We start from the raw sequence: 25,330 nt of genomic DNA on the forward strand, positions 1-25,330 counted from the left end.
TATTAAATAATTATTAATGAAATTTATGAATATATCTGTTTATGATCAACTGTATACCAATAATATACTAGTATTTGTAATTTGGGGTATATATTGTCTCGACATCTGTGTTTATCCTGAGCTAGGAAATCAACCGATCAAAATTTTAGATAATTATGTACGTTTTTATCTAATTATTAATATAAGGATCAGTGCTCACCATGACATGAGTCACGACTAGACTCATTGTGATCCACACTATTGACTCATGAAGCTTTAGCTGTAGACTAGATGGCTTATATAGCAGCTCACTGATTAACAAGATATCACATGAATATTACTAGCTCATGAATAAGTACTTAAACATATGATGTATTTGATATAATGAGATAAAATGTAGCCACACCAGTAGTTATAACTTATAATGTTAAGATAATTGTATAAAACCACGCGCGCGCGTCAATTTATAAATATATGTATTTATGAATATATACCGGTGATTATCCCCAATTAGGAAATATCCCGATAAAGATAATTTTGTTATCAAAGATACTAAGGAGCGCAGTGTCACACTGAGTCACTGATCTCAAAGATAGGGATATCAAACAAAAGAATTATTGGTATTGGAATGTTAAATGATTATGGTATATAAATAAGTGTGGATATCTTCCTAATTTTGTTTCTAAAAGACGATATTATATAACAAGTTTCATTCTTTAGATCAAAGACCCTTATAAAACTGTGGCATACTACAACTAGGAATTTTAGTTCAAATACTATAAAACCACCACAGTATACTTTAAATATATTCTTTTAACAACCTTCGCCAAAGCTAGTGTGTTAGTGGATTGGACAGATCGTGATTATACCAACCGTTTATTTTATCAAAATGACAGTACCAACATCAACAAATGATGGATTATTATCCTTTGTTTCAACACGTTCCCTGGAACGTAAACAAGTTTCATTTGCAGGTTTACCATTACCAACTTCAATTACAAAACATAAATCACCAATTTCTTTAGGAGGTGGTAGACCACATTCAGGATTTTTCCCAGTTAATAAAATTACATTAGAAGTTTCATCATCTCCTTTTAATGCTGATACTACTGAAAAAGTTATTAGTAAGAAAGATTCAAAGACATTAGATATTACTAAAGGGTTTCAGTATGGTCCAACTGAAGGTCATCCTGAATTGATTTCATTTGCTAAAAGTTTGATTAATAGAGTTAATGAACCAGGTTATGAAGATTGGGATTTAACTTTAACTAATGGTACAGGAGATTCATTACACAAGATTTTCAATTTAATTATTAATCCAGGGGATGTTATCCTAATTGAAAATTATACTTATGTTCCCGTGATTTCAAATATCATAAATTATGGTGGTATTGTTGTTCCAGTGGAATTAAATTTTGAAAAAGGTGGTATTGATGTTGGAAAATTTGAAAAATTATTAGAAAATTGGGAATCTGGACCTTATAAACATTTTAAAAGACCAAAGGGGTTATATACTATTCCAACTGGACAAAATCCATCAGGTTTAACCCAGAGTCATGAAGATAGAAAAAAGATTTATGATTTAAGTTCTGAATATGAATTTTTAATCATTGAAGATGATCCATATGGTTATATTCAATTAAGTGAATATTTTGATGGTGATTTCAATAAATTTTCCACAAATGACTATTCGGTTGATAAATATATTGAAGAAGATTTACCAAATTCATATATTCAATATGATACAGAAGGTAGAGTCCTTAGATTAGAATCATTTTCCAAGATTTTTGCACCAGGTTCAAGATTAGGTTTCATAGTTGGACATGCAAAATTCATCAAGAGAATAATTGATCATGCAAATGTTTCCACAAGGGCTCCATCAGGTATTAGTCAATTGATTGTGAATTCTGTTATTGAACAATTTGATGGTGTTGATGGTTGGTTAAATTGGAATATTCAGATATCAGAAGAATATACCGCTAGAAAGAATTTATTAATCAAGACATTGAAATCTAGTGAATCATTTAAGAAAGGTCAATTTGATATAATTGAACCAAAATCTGGTATGTTTCTTTCAATCAATATTAATTTTCCAAATGATGATGATGATGAAGAAGAAGATTATAGAGATCAAGTAGAACAATTAAGATATAAGGCATTGGAACAAGGTGTTATTGTTGTCTTGGGTAAAAATTTTACTACAGATGAAAGTTTTGCTAAAAAGGCAAGATTTATTAGAACTACAATTGCAACTCAAGATAGTGATGAAGAAATTTTAGAAGCTGGTAGAAGATTAAGTAGTGCTATTAAATTGTATTTTGAAAGTGTTTAATAGTTGGTGATGCTAGGCGCTAATGAATAATTGCTAAATATTCAGATTAATGGGTTTAATATATATTATGGAATGATAATATGTAGTTGAGTATGAAATTTTGAACACAGCGGCTGTTTAATAAAGCTACAATGATTTTTTAAAATGAATTATTCAATATATTTGTAATAGTCTTTAATCAGCTGGGAAGCATAAGGAACATATATACAATCAATTAAATATAGAATTGTTGTTGAGATGTGTAGTTATAACCACTCATGCGAGTTGAAATCCATGTATAATATAATGATGAAGGTTGTCCCTAATTAATGGAAATCAACCACTCAGATGGATTATCAACTATCAACTATCAACTAAGTATGCCCACAAAATCAGTCCACATAAGATTAAAACATTTTATGCCTTAAAAACAAGATAAGATGCATAATTTGCGATAATAATCTGAAAATTATTCAATATAACACATGAAGAGACACTTGATATTAGTTTATATAATATTAAAATGAAATTAATGCGTTTAAACAATATTGATCTATATTATAAAATTTGATTTAAAATTCGCGGGTACTGAATCCTGATTACATACGCGTGCAACCAATTTTGTACGTAGTTATTACCTCGGCAAAATAGGAAATTCTCCAATTTAAGTTTTTGGAATGATTTTTGTTAAGAAAAGTTTATTTTAATTTAATTTCAAAGGGTCTTTTAAAGTTTTGTATTTAGTTGTTTTGCATTTGTTTTTTATTGCTGTCAAATTATTTTAGTGGAGTTCGGTTAAAGTGAGAATTGTATTTAAACAAGTGAGAATCCTGTGGCAAAAGTAAACAAAAAGTATCAACAATCAACAATCAACAAGAGGAAGAAGAAGAAGAAGTATATCAACAACAATCATCATGTCCTTCAAATCAGAACCAATCTTCAAAGAAATTGCCACCCAATTAACAACAAACACCAAATTAACCAAGAACTTAATTGATAAGACCAAATCAGTTATTGTATTCAATTTAAAGAATAAATCAGGTTCAAAAGCATGGAAATTAGATTTAAAAAATGATGGTAAATTATCAGAAGCAAATGAATCAGATTTAAATAATTCTGATTTAGTTATAACAATGAAAGACCTGGATTTTAAAAAATTAGTTGAAGGTAAATCAAATTCTCAAAAATTATTCCTTGGTGGTAAATTAAAAATTAAAGGTGATGTTATTAAAGCTGCAAATATTGAAACTATTTTAAAGAGTCTTAGACCACAAAAGGCAAAGTTATGATTATATATATATATGATGAATTGATTTTATGGCTTATATAAATAGATGCGGATAAGTTCTACTGGATAGTTCTACTCCTAAAGGTTTAATGATTATAGCTTATAGTTACTCTTAATAAACAACATTTAATAACTTCTGGGGTAAAGTAGTTAATGCCATAGAATGACTAGTTTAAGCGCGCCATATAAAATTAATGCCATATAAGGCTTTATAATACACGTCAAATCAAATCACTTTACAAAATTCTTAATATTACTTAATTTTGTGGAGATCTTTTACCCACACAGTTTATAATGATTACGTAATACTACACACTATATTAAGAATTTACCCGCCAAGTGTTTCCCTTATAAAAATGACCAAATTAAGTCATTTTGCGCGCCACTCGGTTGAATTTACCATTTGAATTTTGAATTTTCTTGTATGGCGTTTAAAATTGTTTATTTTGATTTTTGATTATCAGTACAAGTTTTAATCAATGGGTAAATTAGGATCAATTGATGTGTCATAGACTTAATTAATAGAGATGTTTATACAATAACTACGACCAATAATAGAGCGGTTAAGATATAAATACCACCATCATACAGCGGTTAACTAGAGGATCATAATGAATATAATATCTAATGGTAAATTGCTATCTATGCATCGTGTACTATACAATTATTCCCATTTGATATAGATCTATCTATATAATAATTTATGGAATTGTATATAAACAATTCAATTTCCCAGGGTTTTTTTCATATTCTATTCTTCTCTTACAACAACATCATATTATATGATATAACAATCAAACAACAACAACCGTCATGACTAATGATCAATTACATGCTTCTCCAACACCAGATATTGGTTCTTTATCAATATCTTCATTAAAATCAGGTTATAAAAATTTACCATTCATTGGTAAAGAACAACAATTTGAAAAAGTTCTGGATGTTATTGATAAACAAGGTTTCATTCCTGAAATGTTGATTGAATCTGAAGCTAAATGGTTTTACGAACAATTAGGTATTGATGATGTTTATTTCGCAAGAGAATCTGTTGATGGTATTGTGTCTCATATTCATGCTTTATATTCTGCTAAATTAGATGCATTTGCTCGTAATGATTTAAATTCACCATTCATTCATCATAAAAGAGAATCTCAAGATCATGCTGTTTATTTTGATACTTCAATTCCAAATTCTCAAGAATTTAAATTAACAAATTATGAAAAAAGAATTGATGAATTATATTTAGATCAATTAAATGAAAGTTATAGAGTTGAATCATTTAATGCTCCATTAATCTTAAATAATGAACAATTTGATGCTGATGACAAAAAAACTGTTCGTGCTCATTTTGTTTATAAGAATCAATTTGATTCAAATTCAATTTATGATCAAACTTTTCTAAAACTAATTAGTCCAAATACTAAAAAATTATATGATGAAATAATTGAACAAGTTTTGGGTCAAACTGGTCCATTAATTAAACATTTACCAGTTGATGATTCAGATGAACATCGTATTATTATTGGTTACAAGAAAAACACTACAAAGAAATATTTTAGTGCTTTATCAAATTTAATTAATTATTATAAATTAAATCAATCAAGAAAATATGTTGAAAATTTTTCAAATGGTGTTACAATTATTTCCATTTATGTTAAACCAACAACTGAAACTAATCCGCTATCAATTATTCAATTAATTAAAGAAGCTTCATTATTATTTACTATCCCACATGGATTATTTGATGAATTTTTCGCTTCAAATGAATTATCTTTACAAGAATCAATTTATGCTCATATTGGTACTATTTTCGTTACTCATTTCTTGAATAGATTAGGTTCTGAATACCAATCTTTATTAACTTTATTAGATGCTTCAAAATCAAATCAAGTTGCTGAATTATTATCTTCATTGAAAAAAAGATTAAGATCTGAAACTTTTACAACAAGTTTTATTTTGGAAGTTTTCAAAAAATATAAAAGTATTATTCAACAATTATTTAGATCATTTGCTGATGTTCATTATATTCCAAATAAATTAGAGAAAACTTTAAGTTATCAAAGATTATCTCAATTACAACCAATTAAAAATGAAGAAGAATTTAATCAATTAATTTTGAAAAATGTCTTTAATGAAAATGATGCATTAGTTTTAAGAGGTTTATTTATTTTCAATCAATCAATTTTGAAAACTAATTTCTTTACTTCAACAAAAGTTGCAATTTCATTTAGATTAAATCCAGATTTCTTACCAAAATTTGAATACCCAGAAACTCCATATGGTTTATTCTTTGTTGTTGGTTCTGATTTTAGAGGTTTCCATATTAGATTTAGAGATATTGCAAGAGGTGGTATTCGTGTTGTTAAATCAAGATCTCAAGATGCTTATGAAGTTAATGTTCGTAATTTATTTGATGAAAATTATAATTTAGCTTCAACTCAACAAAGAAAAAATAAAGATATTCCAGAAGGTGGTTCAAAAGGTGTTATCTTGTTGGATTTAGATGCTCAAGAAAATCCAAAATCTGGCTTTGAAAAATATATTGATTCAATAATTGATTTATTAATTAAAAATGATATCCCAGGTATTAAAGAACCGATTGTTGATTTATATGGTAAACCTGAAATTTTATTCCTTGGTCCAGATGAAGGTACTGCAGGTTTTACTGATTGGGCTACATTACATGCTAAATCTCGTGGTGCTCCATGGTGGAAATCTTTCCTTACTGGTAAATCACCTCAATTAGGTGGTATTCCTCATGATGAATATGGTATGACTTCATTATCTGTTAGATCATATGTTAAAAAAATTTATGAAACTTATCAATTAGAGAAAACTCCAATTAAAAAATTCCAAACTGGTGGTCCAGATGGTGATTTAGGTTCAAATGAAATTTTATTATCAACTGATAATGAAGTTTATATTGGTATTGTTGATGGTTCAGGTGTTTTAGCTGATCCAAAAGGTCTTGATAAAGATGAATTAAGAAGATTAGCTCATGAACGTAAAATGATTTCAAATTATAATAAATCATTATTATCTTCTGAAGGTTTTGTTGTCTTAGTTGATGATAAAGATGTTAAATTACCAAATGAAGAAATTATTTCAAATGGTGTTTATTTCAGAAATTTATTCCATTTAAATTTGAAAAAATATTTTGGTGAAATTGATTTATTTGTTCCATGTGGTGGTAGACCTGCATCAATTGATATTGATAATGTTAAAGATTTTAAAAATGAAGATGGTAAATCAATTATTAAATATATTGTTGAAGGTGCAAATTTATTTATTACACAAGCTGCCAAAATTCAATTAGAAAAATCAGGTGCAGTTTTATTTAAAGATGCTTCAACAAATAAAGGTGGTGTTACTTCATCATCATTAGAAGTTTTAGCTTCATTATTATTATCTGATGAACAATTTTTAAATAAATTTAAAAATGGTACTGAATTTTATCAAACTTATGTTAAACAAGTTCAAGCAACAATTGTTTCAAATGCAGAAAAAGAAGCAACTGCATTATTAAAATTTAAAGCTAAAACTGGATTAACATTATCAGAATCTTCAGATTTATTATCAAACGAAATTAATAAATTAGCAGATTTAATTTCAAATTCAAAAGATTTATGGAATGATGAATCATTAAAATTTAAATTATTGAAAAAATCAATTCCAGAATTATTATTAAAAGAAAATGATTATTCAATTGAAGAAATTTTAAAAAGATTACCTGATGCTTATTCAAAATCATTATTTTCAACAGCAATTGCAACAAGATATATTTATGAAGGTTATGATTCAACAAATGTTATTCAATTATTAGAATTTTTAAAAAAATTGGGAAATGAATAAAAGTATACAATTTAAGAAGAACTTTTATGGATATTAGGTTAATATTATGATATATTATATATATCAGTGTTTTGATTTTATTTTGATTTAGTTAGTATATACTTGTGTTTAATTACACTTTAAAAAAAAGTTATATTTGAGTGAACAATATTGTAGAAGTCAATAATAATATACTACAATTCAACTTAATCAAAAATATTATTTTATATTATATTAACAAGCTGTTCAAACATCTAGATCAAATAAGCAGCAATACCAGCAATAATAGCAACACCACTCATACCAACACTATTACCTAAACTATCAGCAGTAGAAACAGGAGGAACAGAAGAACTTGAACCATTTGTTCCATTAGAACCACCAACTTGTTTTGATTCAAAATTAGCACAAGCAATTCTTGAAGTATTAGCATAATGTAAAGTTAAAGAACGATCACCATTACCAAAATAATAATCATTTTGAGGATTTATGGATAACCATTCATCGACATAACTAGTTTCAAATGAACCATCTTGAGAAACTGGAATATAACCATGTTTACCACTTAAATCACCTAATTCACAACCAGCATTATTATGTTGAGAAGGACAATCAGTTTTATTACCATGATTTGGATTAAAATGTGCTAATGTTGCCAAACAGGAACCATTTGATGGGACTGGAGCTTCATGAATATGATATTGGAATGGACCACCTTCTTTTGGTAAATTTTCAAATTTTGCATCAACTTGAACTGAACCATTTTGTAAACCTGTAAATTTAACATAACCATGAATCTGGTTTGATCCACCTTGTGGGAAATTTGCAATTAATTCTGAACCTTCTGGAGAATCTGAATTTTGTTTAGCGTCTGATGCAATTGATAAAGTTGGTAATGAAGCTAAGAATAATTGTTTAATTGAAACCATTTTGAACTTGTTTGAATTGTGTATAGTTTAACAGTAATACTTGTTTGAGGTTATAAGGGATTTCAATTTGTTTATATACCAAACTTTAAATAATAATGTCTTGACGGAACTTTACCCATGTGTCTAGAGCAACAAAATGGACCAAGAGGTGTAATGAGCTGAAGTAAAATTATTGATTATCCACTAATAATCAAGATATACGGGATACGTTAATTGTATCGTACATACAACCTTCCATTAAAGTAACCATCATCCGTCCCCGTTCTGTACTACTTCAATACTTTAACCAGTAATTGAATAGCTGTTGATGAACTAGACCGTTGTTAGTTTGTAATCTTTGAAGATCAACACATGAATGTAAAAATGTTGCATAATTAACTAGTTAATCTGGGTTATAGGGGTACTGGAACATTTGCTTAATTTGGATTTTGGTTAATCAAATATGGATCTATAGCATCCTTGAACAACCGGATATTCATATACATCTCAATTGAACAACCTAATTTCATAACATCATAACGTCTATATTAACTCCATTCAACATTCTTATTGATCCAATTCTTCATAACTTGTTTGTAATTAACCAAAAACGTATACTAATATTTCCAAATTCATAAGTATGATTAATCGGAATTATCAAAAGCGGTATTATTATTTGTACACCCCTAACGAAAATTTGAATAATGACCAAGAAATACCACTAGGGGTACATCAACCATGGAAACCATCAAAACTTCAATTTCAACCGTATTTCTTAAGCTTGAATGATCTAGTGGTATACCTATCATCTTCTACCCATCTGAATGATGTTCAATGTTCATCAACATCTCTAAACCCTTGAACCCTTACGTTAATCCCCATCATCTCATATATGATCATTGATCAATTTTACCACCCATTATTCATGTACTATCCGTATAAATTTTCATACATTGAAGATCTTTCCCATTTAACCTTTATATCCATTCTTTGTAATTTTCTTATGAGAATCATATCAAATCATATCAATTCAATCAGTAACTGTAGTACTATAACACCGATGGGTAATTAAGCTCAAACAACAAGCTTTTTCTTTCAAGTACGAACAGTGAACTGTGAAGTTTGAAGTTTGAACACCAAGGAATTTATCCAACATGTAGTAAAACATCACTTTACCTGGCCATTATGCCTTACCGCTTACACACGTTTAATCAATTCATTCACCGTTTCCTCATTGGTTAAATAGGTGAAAAGTACCACCTATGAATAACTGAGCTATAGATTCCACCAGTTACTCATTTTGTAGCTGAATCATGTGATTTCATGGCTAATGATTTCTCTTCAGTTTTCCTCTTTTTAACTGATAGCTTATTGCTCACTTCAGTACCGCTCAAGTCAATTTCATTTTGGTTATACTTCCAAAAAGCATATGTCTAAGAGGTAACAGTATTACAATTAAGGAGATTCTTATCTTTATATATACCAAATACTGAAAATATCAATTTAAATGTCAATTAAAAATTGATTTATTTGCTCGTGTGTTAAATGTTCCATCAATATTATACGCTGGCCAGTGGCCGCTGGCGAAACCTGATTCTCGAAGCCAAACGATCATCCGGTAAGGGCAGCATGGGTATATAAGAGAAAGTCAATTTGACACATTTTTATAAACAATAAAGATAATTACAGGTCGCTATGTGATCATTCTCTTTGTCAATGTATTGTAAACATCCAAATATGATGCTCTCAAGCAGGTTGATCAAGCGTTACGTTCCAATTCAAGCTATTCCTACCTTTCAATATCGCACAAAGTCGACGAGTACAAATCATTTAGTGTCTCTCGATAAAGTTAACCCTAAGAGAGAAGACAAAGTTTTGGATTATAAAAAAATCAAGTCCATTGCATCATCTTCATCTACATCCTTGGGTTATAGCAAGTATTTGAAAGAATCTGGGAAACTACAACGTCATCAATCAAAATTATCAGTCACAAATACCAGTCATGACAAAAATCATATTAAAGAGTTTCATGAAGCTCTTCAAAGAGATTTTTTCAAACTTTACAAAATCATAGAGACCACAAAATATGATAAAGATGATCCTCAAAGTTTGACAATTGCTTTAATGAAGCTTTGGTTGGGGTTTCCTAGTACCATAAAGACATATTCAAATCATCCAAGCGAAAAAGTTCATAAAGAAACAAACAAAGAAAACGAAGATGATACAATTTCCATACCACTTCATGACAAAACAAAAAGGAAATTCGTTGGTAAATATCTTGATATGGGCTTCTTTGAGAAAGAATGTGACAACTCAAGCTCTTTGGATCCAATGGTCATCTTTGAAAACTTATACACTTATGAAAAATTGCACTTAAATAGTCCAATTAACATTATGTCGAAGTATGACATTCAATCTCAAATTTTGAAACTAATAATTCACCCAATTGTCAATTTAACCAATAATATTGTCTATGGAAAACCTTATTTTAGTTATCGTTTCCAAGTGCTGTCCAACAACTCCGTTAATAAGCGCTGTGTTTATCCTAATATATTAATAATTACTGATCAGAAGAACTCAACAGAAATTATCTTTAAAATAGAATCTGTTTTACCAAAGTCAATAACTGATGGAAATTTGGATTTGATCCCTGGGTTTTCACAATTAAATCAACACATGACACATTCAAAATGCAATAATGGTTTTCTTACAGACGAGGAGAAATTCATTTACATAAATAAATCGGATGATGATTTATTGGAATTTCAGTTTCACCACATGATTTTAAAAAATGATGATGCTTTTATAACTATAAAACAAATATTTATGGCACTGTTGATTTTATCAAGAATATAAATATAAATTATCTCCAGAAGACAATACAAATCCTGATAATTATGATGTCAAGAATTCTAGATCAGAAGATGACGATGATGTAGATCATGAACTTAAGGACCACCTAGAGTTTAGAAAAAAATTGTTAGATAATACAGAATTACCAAATCTTCAAGATATTTTTGATGAGGTTTACATACCAAAGGAAAGTAAAAAGCTGAAAAGATTTTACAAAGTTAACATTCCTGATAAAAAACTACAAAAGCTTGATGTTGGTAATGGTAGGGAAGTTCAGACCATAACAGTAAAGTCTGCCGTTTTCAAATTGTATTTCAGCCATTGTTTTCATATAGATGTTGATGACTCAAAGTTAAGTTCAATTTTAAAAAAATGTAAGTCCATACAAATCAGGGCTTATGATCCTATAAGATATTTAACAGAAGATGATTTAAAAGAATATATTTATCTAGATTATCCTATTGAACATGATTTGTTGGATAATATATTTGAAAGTGATTACAAGAAGTTAAAAATTCTGATTATTGTTATCCATTGAAATCAAAATCAAGAGTGAAGATAGAAGAAGGAGAAAAGTACATAACATTTGGTAAAATGATTGCCATTCCAATGTGTGACAAGAAAGAAGAGCGTGCTGTTGATCATCTGGATCTTTCCAGAATTTTTAAATCTGTTTAAAAAAATATTGATCAAGAAAAGCGCATCTAAAAGAATATTAATGGCTTTAGAGATCAATATTAATCAGGATTCTGGTGATTTAGTGCCAATTGATGATGTATATTTGATTTAATTCATGATTATACAATTATAGATCTAGGCTTAGATTGATTAGAGTTGGATAATTACATATTTTACGTGTCGATTATTTACTATAGGAATAGTACATATTCAAGACAGGATAGTGAAAAACAAGAAATATACCATCAACAATTTAATAATCTATGTATAGTACTTCTGTGCATGAAGCAGCTATAGAAGCTAATGTAGTACAGCTTACAGATCCCAATTAAAACAATAAAGCAGCTAGTTATATCTCATATGCATGCATGAAGATGATCTAAAGCTAGATCAAAGTATATTTTTTATTTATTTAAATTATTATAATTTCAGGTTCCAAATATGACGTGTATAGAACTTATAATTAATGACGTAATTCTATATATAGATTGAATTTATGTTAAAGATCATGAACTACATATTAATATATATGATCTACATATTTCAAAGTTTTAGTGCAACAATATAAGAATAAAAATATAAATATAAATAATAATAATAATAATAATAATAATAATAATAATAAGTTAATAAAATTCCCCTGTTCACAACTGGATATAATTTCTATAACATAAATTTAAAGATTAATAAAAGCTAATATAATCATAATTCAATTTTGATTTAAATGAAATAATTGAATTGAAATCCCTCTTGATGATAAAATGAAAGGAAAATCAAAACATTAATAGGTCCAGTTAAAATAAATAAGAAACAACAAAACCTAAAAATGCTGAACCCAAGATTCCTTCAAACCCAACATTAACATTACCATTGTTTTCTGAACTTGTTTCATGATCACCAGTACCATTAACAAAACTTGAATTACCACCAACAGTACTATTAAAAGTTGAATTTGCAACTGCATAATTTGATCTATGTTTTTCAATATCTTCATAAATTAATTCATCTAAAGATTTTTCTTCATCATCATCAGATTCTGAAGATTCTGATTGATCAACATCTGAAGTTGATTTTTCTTCATCATATTCTGAAGATTCTGATTCATCAACTTCTTCAGCTTCTTTAGCTAATTCATCATCTTCAACAACAACAACTTCTTCAACAACTTCTTCAACTAAATTTGGATTTTGTTCATCACGACGACGTTTGTTTGCATCAGTTGGTCTATCTTCAATTTTGACACCAGTAACTTCTTCATATTTTCTAACTTGTTCAGCTTCTTTTTCAGCATCTAATAAAACTAAATCTTCTGGATCTTTAGCAACTCTAATGTTACCACAAGCTAATTTATCCAAATTTTCTAAATGAATATTAATAGCTTTATTACCAATATATTGAGGATGACCTGGATCTAAAGAAATATAAGGATCATAGAAATAAGTTTCAAAACAAGTAGTATTGATTAAACCATGTTTACCACTTAAATCACCAACTTGACATAATGAATCATCTTTTTGAGCTTCACAATCTGGAGATGCACCATAAGGATTGAAATGTTTACCTGAATTTTCACATTCACCATCTTCACCAACTGGGAATTCATGGATATGATAAGAGAAAACACCAGCATTTTTTGGTAAACCAGTAATATCAACATGAACTTTTGTTGTACCATTTAATGAATAAAATTGAATAATACCAACAACATTTTGACTATAAAATGAAGGGAAATCAGCTCTTAAAACAACATCACTTGGATTATCATCAACAACTTTAGCCTTTTGACCAAAAACTAGTGCCAATGAAGTGGCTAAGGTGAATAACAATTGTTTAGTAAACATAATATGAATGATATGGGAATAGTAACTATAATATCAACTTTAGCGCTTCAAATTGCTCTGATGAATTGTGTGATAAAGTGGATGGTAAAAGAAAAGAAGCTTCAAAGGACAAGCTCAGATTAATATACTTGAAAACTCATCTTTGTGTTCAATGGAAAATTAGCCGCCATCTTTCATCATTTTGAGTTAATTTTTGGTTTTTGTGTAACTGAACGTGGTTTTTTTGATTTTTGTTGTTTACTTTTTGATTTTTGTGTTGATGGTATCCATAGTGAATGAAAATACACTTGTGAAAATGACAGATTTCTATAATCATTTTACTTTCAAGTAACTACAAATTCAATTGAATAATCATTTAACCGTGTGATATTAAACCCTATGAACCAATGACATAAAAAAGCACAATCATAATAAATAGTGAGGAAATTCTAAGTTCCCCAATGCACATTATATAAAAAAAAATTAAAAAGAGAATATTTATATAGTCTTGTAAATGGATAATGTGATAATCTTAAACCATGAATGATTCACCACATCCACAAGTACCTTTTGAATTTGGATTTTTGAAAATAAATCTTGAACTAATTTTATCATCTAACCAATCCATTTCTGATCCAACAATTGAAAATAAAGCTTTTGAATCAATAATAACTTTAACACCATCTTGTTCAATAACTTCATCAAATTTATTTGGTTCACTGATATATTCCAGATGATAAGTTAAACCTGAACAACCACGATTCTTGACACCAATTTTGATTAATTTTGGTTCTGGTTGATCTAATAATCCTCTTAAATGTTGAACTGCAGTTTGTGATAACGTTATAAGAGCTTTACGTGGTTTTAATGTTCTTCTAACTTTTCTTGCTGGTTTTGGTGTAGTTGATGCTTCTTTAGTTGGTGTAGGTGTAGGTGTAGTTGATGCTTGTTGAGTTTGCTGTTGTGATGGTTGAGTTTGTTGTTGTTGAGGACTTGATTTTTTACCTAAATCTTTAAAAGATCTTGAAATTGAATGTCTTTCCCATCCAGATGGGATTGATTTAGATGAAGTATTTGATTCTGAATTAGCCTGACTTGAAGCATTTGAACTTTGTTGTTGTTGATGGAATTTGTAAGGTATATAAGAAACATCATTTGAAGCTAAAGGTGCAGTTTGCATAAATCTTCTTGTTGATTTGGAAGAATCAGACGAAAGTCTTCTTATGAATGAAGAGTATGAATTTGATTGTGATTTTGGTAGTATTCTTATCATCTTGTTTAATTATATGTTGTGTTGTATTGTATTGTATTTGTTGAATAGATCTTGTTTGTATATAAATCTATGGGTAAATTGCGCCAGCGGGTGAAGGAAAAAAAAATGACTAATAAAAGCAAATATCACAATATCCTGATAATGTGATTCTTTGACAATTGAGTGAAGTAGTAATTAAGCAATGAATAAATAACAATTAGATCTTTGAAGAGCTTTCTCTTTGAATCTAATCTCTTTTGTCGATATTTATAATCACTTTCTAATTTGTATTTGGGAAAAGATCCCTTTTAAACAAAATGTCATTTTCGATAAATGATCAAAAAATCACCTTGGGTCTTGCGGGTAACACTTTCGCGGGTGCCGGTGACTCGGGGCCTGGAGCGGCGGACCAATCACAGTGAAGGAAATCGTCAGCATGACAAATTCTAAAAGGGAGTCATCTAATGAGTCAGGGTCTAAGTCTCCAAGTCTACCCATTCACCCCTGGGACTACGGGACTGTGGAAGGACTAGGTCATATCAGTTTGACACCTTTACCGCGTACGGTCTTCTGGATATAATATTTACTCCAGATTTTATTTTTTATGGTTAATATTATCTACGTTGATGATATTGATTATAAACTAATGCCCAAGTATATATATTAAATATTAAATAAAATGAATAAATTGATTAAATTACTAACGATTGTATTATTATATTGGTGAAGTTTCTCTCTTCAACCATGAATATTCAATTGAAGTTTTATCAAGTTTTGAATTAAATGAATCCCAAATTTCTTTATGATAATCATTTATATGTTGTTTTTCTTTTAATGTTAATAATTTAACATTAATTAATTTTTTATTATATGGAACAAGTGTAATGTTTTTAAATTTTAAAAATGGTGTATCACCAAATTTTAATGAAGTTTCTTCAACAAGCATATCATTTTCAATTCTAATACCATATTTACCATCTTCATAATATCCTGGTTCATTTGTTATTATATTACCTTTAGATAATGGATATGATAATAAATAAGGACGGAATCCAATACCAATTGGTCCTTCATGAACATTTAAAAATGATCCAACTCCATGTCCTGTACCATGTCTATAATCTAAACCTTGTGACCATAAAAATTGTCTTGCTAAAACATCAATTTGATAACCATTTGAACCTTCTGGGAATTTTAAGTTCTCAAGAGCTAAATTACCCTTTAATACATAAGTATAATTATTAATTTCATCTTTAGTTGGTTCAGAAAAATGTAATGTTCTTGTTATATCTGTTGTACCTTCTAAAAATTGTGAACCTGAATCACATAAATATATTTTAGAAGGATCAATCATTGAACATGAATCTTTCTGAGGTGAATAATGAATAATTGCAGCATTTGAACCTGTTGAACTTATAGTTTCAAATGAATTACCTTGATAATTTGATTGTTCATTTCTAAATTCAATTAATTTTTCACCTGCACTATATTCATCAATTAATTGTTCTTTTGTAATTAATTTATCTTCTAACCATGCAAAATACTTTATTAATGACAAACCATCTTTAAATTGTGCTTTTTTATGATTTTTAATTTCAACTTCATTTTTAATTGATTTGAAAAAATCAATTGGTGAATGAATTTGTTTAAATTTGCAATTATTCAAATTACGAACAATTTCCCATGATGCAGATTCTGGTATTGATATACTTTGTTGTTCATCTTTCAAGATATTTGTAGTTTCTGATAATTCTTTCCAAATTTCATCATATGAATGAACTTTAATATTATTTTCATTGAAATATTGTTTAATTAATGGATTATAATTATTATTCAAAAATAATTTAGCTTCTTTGCCATTTATAATCAAATATGAATAAAAAACTGGGTTATAAGCAATATCTGAACCTCTAAGGTTTAAAAACCATGCAATTTCATCTAATGCAGAAATTAAAATGGATTTTGAATTGGATTTTTGTAATTCATTTTGTAATTTTGTTAACTTGGAATCATATGATTCACCAGTGAATTCATCATCTAATTTTATTAATTCAAAACTTGGTCTTTTTGGTTGTTCTTCGAAAAGACCCCAGATTTCATCAATTAAATTATTTTTAATTGGAACTAATTCAACTTTTGCTAAGCCACCAGCTTGATCAATTAAGGTCTTGATCTTAGCTTCAAATGCAACAACTTGTTTATAGCTTATAACTTTTGGATCTATACCAATTTTAACCAATTTGTTACCAATACCTAAAGATTGTTCAATAGCTTCATTAATAGCCCATTCATCCCAAGTTGGTTCATTCTTAGCACCTTGTCTTAATAAAGTCCAATTATAATCCAGTTCTTGAGTAGCTTGATTAAAATATCTACCATCAGTACTTAAAGCACTTTTACCTTCTGGTTTTTCATTAAAATTTAATAAATCCCTTGAAATAATAGCAATACCTGCACTACCAGTAAAACCTGAAATAAAACTTCTTCTTTGATCTGCAGAACTAACATATTCAGATTGATGTTCATCTTCACTTGGAACAATATAAACAGCTAAATCTTCTTGTTTCATCTTGTTTCTTAATTGTAATAAACGTTCAGTAGTATTAACATTCTTTGTTGTACATAAACTATCAGAAGAATAGATACTTTCATTTGACAGAGATTTTCTTGTAGGAAGGTTTGTACCACTTGATCTTCTTCTATTAACCTGTCTCATGAATAATGAAGTTCTTCTACCTTGTCTTGATAATAACCCTGGTGAACAAGTACAATTTGAACATGGTCTTTGACCTCTAGCAAACCCAGTATTTGGCCCACTGGCACCACCGCCCACAGCGCTAGCAGGACCACCAGCAACAGACGCACCGCCCAAGGAGAACATGGATGGTTTTGAAGTGATTTTGTTGGACATGTTGATTCTAGTTGATATGCTTCTTAATCTTGTAAACATTCAGTTAAAGAGAAAGACAAGTTTTAATTCTAATTTTAATTAAAAAAACTAAAATTGTGCGAACGTAGGGAAGGAAATCGGTTGCTTTAAAGCGGCAAACTAAAATATCCAGCCAGCGAGCCTAATTCCAGCCAGGTTGCCGTAGGAGGAGGCCACACTGGACAGTGGCAAGACGGCCAGGCGGCCAGACAGGGGTTACCAGCGCAAGGGCAGAAGATGCTGGCTAGCTTCTCATTCAAGCTTGATAACGCCACAGGCAGAACTCTGTCTAAGACTAGGGAGAAATGGTTCGATTCTTATCTGCCTATCAGTTGAAAATAGCTGATGTTTTGCACTTTACGAAGTGGTTGATGAGGGCAAATGATGACGTTTAAAGAGGTAGCTAGGGAACTAAAGAGAAGCTAATTTGATTAATAGGACCTTTTATTAAACATATGTTGATTCTTATGGCCATTTAAATGATTTCACCCTCAGATTAATTTAAAAATGTGTCTAATTTGATCGTTCTCGATATCTGGTAATTTAACCAAATCGGGAAATCTGTCATATTTTCTACGGGTTAACAGATCATATAAGCTAATGTTCATTCATTCATGGTATACTACAGATATATTATACGATAGCTTAAATTATTATATACATGTTATACTCTATGATGCTAATGACATTATACCGTTGATTAGTAGATCACTGGGTGTCTGTATTTCATGATAGTTCAAATTAAGTTGTTCTCAATGATCAAGTATTCATCAATCGGCTCAAAAAATTCTTCACTTTAAGCTTCATTGATGTTAGAAATGATACCGGCTTAAATGCAATTTCCTTGTATGTAAGATCATCATTATTGAATCTGTGGTTTATTTGAAGCCCATCAACTGAATATACCACATAAAAATCTTCCAAAAGCAGCACTTCACCACTGTCATATTTCAAATTTTTATAATACAGATAATCAATTTCGAAACCTCTCTCATAAGCACTTTTTGTGATATTAGACCAGTTATTACTCAAAATAGGTGGATCAAGTTCAAGCTTTGGATTATTGAACAACTTATTATCAAGCTTTGAACCAAAAAGACCCAACAAAATACCATTAAACATCACCAACCCTGAAAACAAAGCTATAGCACAATTAGTTGTAGACCCAAACGTAGCTGCTCCATAATTACTATTTGTACAATACGGAATAATGCCACCAAGTGTAATACCAGCTTCTCCGAAGAGAATCATACCAAGTCCTACTTGTTCTTGGGTACTCAATCTATACTGGTTTATAAATGGAATCATATTATCTCTGGTTGTAATATTCACCTGATTTTTATCCAATTCGTGCTTCAATACATCTTCGAACTCCAAACATTGAACCATGATGCTTATGGGTGCAATAAGTGAAACCAGAATGTGAGAGAGTCTCATGCAATAAGTTCAATCAAGATATCTGGATATACTGTATTGTGTTTTGGTCCTCTAGTTTATGATCAGAGAGGAAAAAGCGAATACTAGTGAGGTGTATGATTTAGCTGAATCTTCAATCTTGAATCTTGAGCCCGGGTTGTGCTGCAACGCTGCAACAACTCAACAACTCCAAGGCGCATTTGAAATGTAAAGAAAGTGATAAAGACGTTTAAACGAATGGCTAAGGATTTGAAAACAGTTGAATTTTAGTTTATTGAATAGCATAATTGGATCAGTTAGCTTTATATCAGTGCAGTATATTTCAAATTAATTTGAAGCTAGATATTAGCTAATATTTTATATCTGGAAATTTAGCCAAATGGGGAAATCTGTCATAAATTCCACGGGTCAGCAGAGCTTGTATATAAAGTATGAAGATTATTATATGGTAAATTAAAAAAGACTACAAATATTATATGATGTTAAGATTACATTATTATATATATGTACTCTATGATGCTAATGTCATTCTATAATTGATGAATCATATAGAACAATAAATATGCTTGAAGTTTTGAAACTTGTTCCCATTCTAATAATGTAACAACTGAATCATCAAATCTAAACCATTTACCTTCATTGTTTTTAATAACTGTAATATAATGACCCGTGTTAACAGATCCAATATGACACACGACAGCAAATAATTCATAATTTAATGCACCTGCTTGTGGAACATTGTTTGAAATTGTAGCAAATTCTGACATGTTTATAAACATTGGGAATTTTATAAAACTTTCAATTTTAATAGATTGATTATTATGTTTGAATCTTTTCAATTGTAATGATAAGACATTTGGGAATTTCAAGATTGATAATTGTTTTGTTGCATTTGTTCTTTGATTACATTTAGAACAACTATATTTAATATCTAATTGTTCAGTTTGTGTAAAATTTCTTAAACAATCAACAACATTATCATTTTGACCAGAAATTTCTAATGATAAATCAATCATTGGATCTGTTGCATTTGTTATATTCCCACATTCTAAACATGTAATTGAACTTTGTAGATCACTTGAAAATGCCTTATGAACAACACAATCACAAGTTGATGAATTATGATTATCACCACTTGTTAATCCATGATGTAATTCATTAACCAAAAATTGCCAAAATTCATGAGCATCTTGTTCAGAATATCCAGCTAATGATTTATTTGATTTCCAAGCTGCTGATAATAAAGAAGTTGGTCCAAATCCTGAAGTTTTATTTGATGTAAAAAAATCTGTAATAATTTCATCAACACAACATGTTATACATTCATTTTTACCTTTCAAACAATCTATATGACCTTCTGACATGAAATAATTTCTTATTATTGGATTATGTATGATTGTTTGTAAAACACTACTCATAAAACATGTTGATCCCATATTCACGAACCCGCGTAAACCAGTTGTTGCCTTAAAACTTGTTGGATGTGAGTATTTAGCAATTAGATCTTCATCTTCTATTGAATCTTCTTGAGTTTCCTTCTTAATTTCAATTGGATCTAAAAACACAAGATTGTTAGTAACCATTTCAAAAAAATAACCAAACATCATAAAAAACAAGACAACGTACTGTTTAATTTTGAATTATAGCGGGCAGCTTCTAATCGTGGATCACTTGTATAATCACCACATTTGAAACAAAATAAGTAACCCAGTTGTCCATCAATACCTATAGTAACCAATGTTAGTAAATAAACAAACTTTGCCTTATACATCCGACGAATAATCATCATGGATGAAATATAATTTATACCCACCAAAAATATGACCAGCTAATTTGGCATGTCTTATGAAATGGTGTTTATTCCAACAACCAACATGAGGACATTGTAAACACATGAATGTATTTCCTAGCGCTGAAGAACAATCTCGACATTTAACCGCTCTAGATTTTAATTTTAAGATTTTGTGATGATCAATTTTAGTTTTGTTACCTTTTGTGTTTATGAAATTTGGTAAGTTTAAACTTGATAATGTATTGAAGCTTGCCACTTTAGATGCTAATGAAAAATTCCTTATTACTGTATCCCTAGCATTTGAATTTAAAACTTGTGATAAATGTGAACATGGATTCAGTGTAACATTATGTAAATTATAATTTGGGAATGAATTTGAAACTGAATTATTGGAAGATATGGAGGTTTGTGAGGTATCTGGTGAAAATGGTGATGGAGTCTTTCCTGACATCCTTGAAATTACTCAGCTTGTAACAAATAACTGATGTTGTGATTATATTCCTCTATTATGACAACCTTCTTTCTGTTTGTTTCAAGCAACACTGGACAGACTGAGATGGAATATTGAAATGATGGCCACTTTGACCTTCTGAAAACAGAAAAATTCACAAGCTTCGATGAGTATAAATATGTGCTCTATATGATACTAATACCACTAAATTTGGTATGAAAATGTCCTTGAATGTCTATGAATCTCACCAAAATTGTCTGATTTCAACTGATTTTAAAGATTGAAAATTGGTGTAAAAATCCACTGCATTAATTAAACTTCAAAATACTTTTGATCCGAAATGGTTCACGCAGCACCACCCGTCAACAAATAGACATATCGACATTTGTATGGAGCTGAGTGATAAAGATGAGAAGTTTTAATTTCAAGGAAGTTCAAAGATAATATCTTATAGGTAGCAATTTATTTCTAATATAAAACTGCAGGTAATGAATCGCTTAGTATGAGAGTTTTTAATGTATTTTGATAAGCTTTTAGTTAAAATTAACGTTGAATAGTACTTTAGCAAAGTACAAACCTATGATCGACTGCCCGGCTTGAAATGATTGATATGGGATAATTCTTCTCAGTTTAATGTAAGTCAGTTATATTATCATAATATTCTTACAATCAAACGCCTCAGAACCGTCTAGCTATAAATATTCTTCATGATCCTCTCAAATGATATATGAACATGATACAGCTCTTACAATTACAATATGAAATGGTAAGATTATCAAAGATGATATCAAATCTTAAAAACCTGTTAATTGGAACTTCACATCCATCTGAAATGAATGATGATTTAGCAGCACGATCAACAAAAGGATATAATACAATTTTAAGTCTGACAGATGAAGAATTAATTGGAACATTATGTTTGGAGTCGGCGAGCTTCAAGGACAGTGAAGTAACAAGTAGACTGTATCAATGTCATCAATCTGACCGGTTTATTGCTGCTCTATGTGATCCAAGAACTTCTTTTGAATACAAAATAAATGAAATTTTTCAAGTTGTGGAGCCTCAAAATGTTGAATATATTAAATTTTCTGTTAAGTTGAAATTGAAAATCCATCCCACAAAAGCATTGAGTGAGGAAAATATCAGGAATATCAGAGTCTATCTTGATAGTTGTGGATCAGCGCACCACTTTACCATATTTATGAAACCAGACTTAAATCTACCAGATGTTTTAACTTATTTGAATCAAGTTGGTTCTTTGAAATCTGACAAAGATGTTGATGATGATATTTGCAAAATTAACAGTGAAAGACTTCCAAGGATTTTGATTTTGATTTCAAATCCCAAATTCTTTAAGTGTTTCCACAAATTATTAAGTTTTTATTCAAATAATTCTTTAGAAACAAGTTCTTGTTCACGAAAGTATAGATTGATCGGTAAAGTTATCCAAAAACAGAGTTCAAAATATATTTATAACATTAAAGGGACTATACCTCATCGTAACTGTGTTTATTTCTTCATACCACTCGAGTCACAGCGTGAAGAGTGCATTAATGATGACTTTATAAAGAGATATTTTTTTGTTTTTGAAAAGATGAAGCTTGAAAATCCTTCATCTGATCACCATAGATCGTATTCAATATATGACATGGAATGTGCAAATGATCAGATAAACATCAAAGCCATTGATTACCTGAACAGCTGAAGTGAATCTTCCAAAAAACATTCAAAGCAATAAAATGAAGCTTAGTCAATAAAAGTGACTTTAGAAAAATCCGTATATTGTACAATTAATAGTATGTTCCTTTGACTCTTGAACAATGCGATACTTATGTTGGATAACGAGTGATTTGGCATTAATAATATCAGCATTCATCTCTAGCAAATGTAATAATCGAAACTTTATTATAAACGTTATACAACTATACAATCTTCGGGATATCTCTAGTGTATTTATATTTTTTGGACTTTACCTATAAAACTCTCTAGAGTCTATATATATGTTTTAATTAGACATTTGTTTAGTAGTTGGATCAGGTACGTAACAGTATAGGCTAGGTCTTTATAACACAATATAACTTCTATAAATTCGACTTCATCTGCTTACTCTTCTATAAACCTATATATTGAGTGATATAAAAAGTTTTACTACTTTTTAACCAACTGTTAACCGGTAAGGACAACATTAGGGCTTTTGTCTTTTACTGATTTCAACAATATACGCGAAATTTGAGGTTTTTTGATGCTCTTAAATGAAATCTAGCTTATTCTTTGAGCTTACATGTGTTGTATATATTTCAGCTTTGGGAAGTTCACATATAGTGATTTGGGTTCACAAAGCACTTATATATTACGAAAGTTGCATTTTTCTTGTATCCTGGTGTGGGTTTAGATGGGTCTGATGGAGGATTGAAGCTTCATCTTTATAGTTCAACTTGTCAGGTAATGAATTATGTTATGTTTTCATGATATTTGGTTGTGAAGTTAACACTTTAAGCTGGTTAATGTTTAACATATGGTATCAAGGTCCATTATAGGTTCAATTGTGAGCACTAAGAGAAATTATATGCTTGGTTCTTACTGTCTTAATGCAAGATATGTTTGGTCATATTGGAACTTTTACAATTTTGTCAAAAATTAAGTATTTGAAAAATGATGGTGATAATAAGAGTATCAAAAGCTGAAGTGCTTGTGAATATGCTTAATAACAATTGTCAAAATATTGTGTTTACAATATTCAATGTTTATCATCATCAAATGACTACAAATTTTTTGGTAGAGAATCAACCAAAGAATTCTTGAAAGTTTGAATTTGAATATCAATGAATTGAGAGAAGGTGAAGATGCTGCAATTAGTAAAAAGCTAAGATCAAGTTTTTAGAATGTTCATCTTGAAGAAGTGTTGAATTTCTTTTTCAAGTTTCAGACGTTGAGATGTCAAGAACAAGAACTCATGTTGTCTGATACATTATGCTATTTTTTCCTTGAATTTGAATTCTTAAATTCTAAACCCTTTATCAATTAGAATGGGAATTTGCAAAGATGAATTAATCTTGAGAGATAGAACAGCCATCCACGCGTGGTCAAACCTCTTGCAATCAGCTAAGAAACTGTGTGGTGCACTCCAAAGTCGTCCAATTCCAATGAACAACAGAATTATTATTCTTAATGTTGTTTACAATATACTTGTATAATTACATATACTTATTACACATTTAACTGATACATTATTGTATTTACAAGAATACTGATTGAGAGTATTACACTTAAGAGTAAAGACTTAGGTTTCGGGATAATAGTCAGACGCCACAAACGTGCTATTACCTATCATTTCAATTGTTGTTCAAGTTATAAACATAAAGTCCAGTTTATAACATCAATATATCAAATCTCGGTTTAAACATATCACGTGCCGAACTCAAAACGAACCTCGGAATTTAGTAATTCGCGGTTGACCGGAAATTCAAAAAGGGGGTTGGTTTCAGTTTTTCTCAATAGATAAAGTTTGGTTTTAACTTGAAATTGAACAATATTTAATTGATATTCCAGCTTGCATTTTTTGATAATCTTCCTCATCATTCAGAAACGTGGTTACATCATCAGCAAAAGATGAAGTCTTGATATATTGAGTTGAAAAGAAACTTTTCATTTTGATACCTTGAATATTGGTTCTGATTTTATCTAATAGTGGCTCTAAAGCAATAACAAATAAAGTACTTGAAAGTGGATTGTCCTGGCGAAGTCCACATTGGGTTGTCTTAGGATCTTGATTCTTAGGTAACATTTTTTTTTTCAACAATTTTTTTTTTTTTTTTTTTAGTT

The 25,330-nt window shown here is 29.5% G+C and overlaps 12 protein-coding genes across 12 annotated transcripts; 5 read left to right on the plus strand and 7 right to left on the minus strand.

Moving 5' to 3' along the window:
- Positions 1–868: 868 nt before the first annotated feature.
- On the plus strand, positions 869–2,311 carry BN7_5154 (pyridoxal phosphate-dependent aminotransferase; the record flags this gene model as incomplete). The annotated part of the gene is made up of 1 exon (XM_011274298.1): positions 869–2,311. One exon carries the CDS (start codon positions 869–871, stop codon positions 2,309–2,311), a length of 1,443 nt encoding a protein of 480 aa, XP_011272600.1.
- Positions 2,312–3,204: 893 nt separating this feature from the next.
- Positions 3,205–3,579, plus strand: SCP2 (SCP2 sterol-binding domain-containing protein; the record flags this gene model as incomplete). The annotated part of the gene is made up of 1 exon (XM_011274299.1): positions 3,205–3,579. One exon carries the CDS (start codon positions 3,205–3,207, stop codon positions 3,577–3,579), a length of 375 nt encoding a protein of 124 aa, XP_011272601.1.
- Positions 3,580–4,391: 812 nt separating this feature from the next.
- GDH2 (glutamate dehydrogenase (NAD(+))) lies at positions 4,392–7,430 on the plus strand (the record flags this gene model as incomplete). Its single annotated transcript, XM_011274300.1, has 1 exon — positions 4,392–7,430. One exon carries the CDS (start codon positions 4,392–4,394, stop codon positions 7,428–7,430), a length of 3,039 nt encoding a protein of 1,012 aa, XP_011272602.1.
- A 233-nt stretch (positions 7,431–7,663) lies between these two features.
- On the minus strand, positions 7,664–8,338 carry BN7_5157 (Superoxide dismutase; the record flags this gene model as incomplete). Its single annotated transcript, XM_011274301.1, has 1 exon — positions 7,664–8,338. The coding sequence occupies one exon, from the start codon at positions 8,336–8,338 to the stop codon at positions 7,664–7,666; it is 675 nt and encodes a 224-aa protein (XP_011272603.1).
- A 1,716-nt stretch (positions 8,339–10,054) lies between these two features.
- Positions 10,055–11,708, plus strand: BN7_5158 (uncharacterized protein; the record flags this gene model as incomplete). The annotated part of the gene is made up of 2 exons (XM_011274302.1): positions 10,055–11,018; positions 11,167–11,708. The coding sequence occupies 2 exons, from the start codon at positions 10,055–10,057 to the stop codon at positions 11,706–11,708; spliced, it is 1,506 nt and encodes a 501-aa protein (XP_011272604.1).
- A 934-nt stretch (positions 11,709–12,642) lies between these two features.
- On the minus strand, positions 12,643–13,689 carry BN7_5159 (Superoxide dismutase [Cu-Zn] 2; the record flags this gene model as incomplete). The annotated part of the gene is made up of 1 exon (XM_011274303.1): positions 12,643–13,689. One exon carries the CDS (start codon positions 13,687–13,689, stop codon positions 12,643–12,645), a length of 1,047 nt encoding a protein of 348 aa, XP_011272605.1.
- A 511-nt stretch (positions 13,690–14,200) lies between these two features.
- ISA1 (Fe-binding Fe/S cluster assembly protein ISA1) lies at positions 14,201–14,941 on the minus strand (the record flags this gene model as incomplete). Its single annotated transcript, XM_011274304.1, has 1 exon — positions 14,201–14,941. The coding sequence occupies one exon, from the start codon at positions 14,939–14,941 to the stop codon at positions 14,201–14,203; it is 741 nt and encodes a 246-aa protein (XP_011272606.1).
- A 694-nt stretch (positions 14,942–15,635) lies between these two features.
- Positions 15,636–17,831, minus strand: FRA1 (aminopeptidase P; the record flags this gene model as incomplete). The annotated part of the gene is made up of 1 exon (XM_011274305.1): positions 15,636–17,831. The coding sequence occupies one exon, from the start codon at positions 17,829–17,831 to the stop codon at positions 15,636–15,638; it is 2,196 nt and encodes a 731-aa protein (XP_011272607.1).
- Positions 17,832–18,608: 777 nt separating this feature from the next.
- On the minus strand, positions 18,609–19,286 carry BN7_5162 (uncharacterized protein; the record flags this gene model as incomplete). Its single annotated transcript, XM_011274306.1, has 1 exon — positions 18,609–19,286. One exon carries the CDS (start codon positions 19,284–19,286, stop codon positions 18,609–18,611), a length of 678 nt encoding a protein of 225 aa, XP_011272608.1.
- Positions 19,287–19,795: 509 nt separating this feature from the next.
- On the minus strand, positions 19,796–20,872 carry BN7_5163 (Ubiquitin carboxyl-terminal hydrolase; the record flags this gene model as incomplete). The annotated part of the gene is made up of 1 exon (XM_011274307.1): positions 19,796–20,872. One exon carries the CDS (start codon positions 20,870–20,872, stop codon positions 19,796–19,798), a length of 1,077 nt encoding a protein of 358 aa, XP_011272609.1.
- Positions 20,873–21,028: 156 nt separating this feature from the next.
- BN7_5164 (UBP-type zinc finger domain-containing protein) lies at positions 21,029–21,508 on the minus strand (the record flags this gene model as incomplete). The annotated part of the gene is made up of 1 exon (XM_011274308.1): positions 21,029–21,508. One exon carries the CDS (start codon positions 21,506–21,508, stop codon positions 21,029–21,031), a length of 480 nt encoding a protein of 159 aa, XP_011272610.1.
- A 763-nt stretch (positions 21,509–22,271) lies between these two features.
- On the plus strand, positions 22,272–23,213 carry BN7_5165 (uncharacterized protein; the record flags this gene model as incomplete). The annotated part of the gene is made up of 1 exon (XM_011274309.1): positions 22,272–23,213. One exon carries the CDS (start codon positions 22,272–22,274, stop codon positions 23,211–23,213), a length of 942 nt encoding a protein of 313 aa, XP_011272611.1.
- Positions 23,214–25,330: the final 2,117 nt, after the last annotated feature.

The sequence above is a fragment of the Wickerhamomyces ciferrii genome, contig 00200 (genome assembly GCF_000313485.1).
Source record: "Wickerhamomyces ciferrii WGS project CAIF00000000 data, strain NRRL Y-1031 F-60-10, contig 00200, whole genome shotgun sequence".
Lineage (NCBI taxonomy): Eukaryota > Fungi > Ascomycota > Saccharomycetes > Phaffomycetales > Wickerhamomycetaceae > Hansenula > Hansenula ciferrii.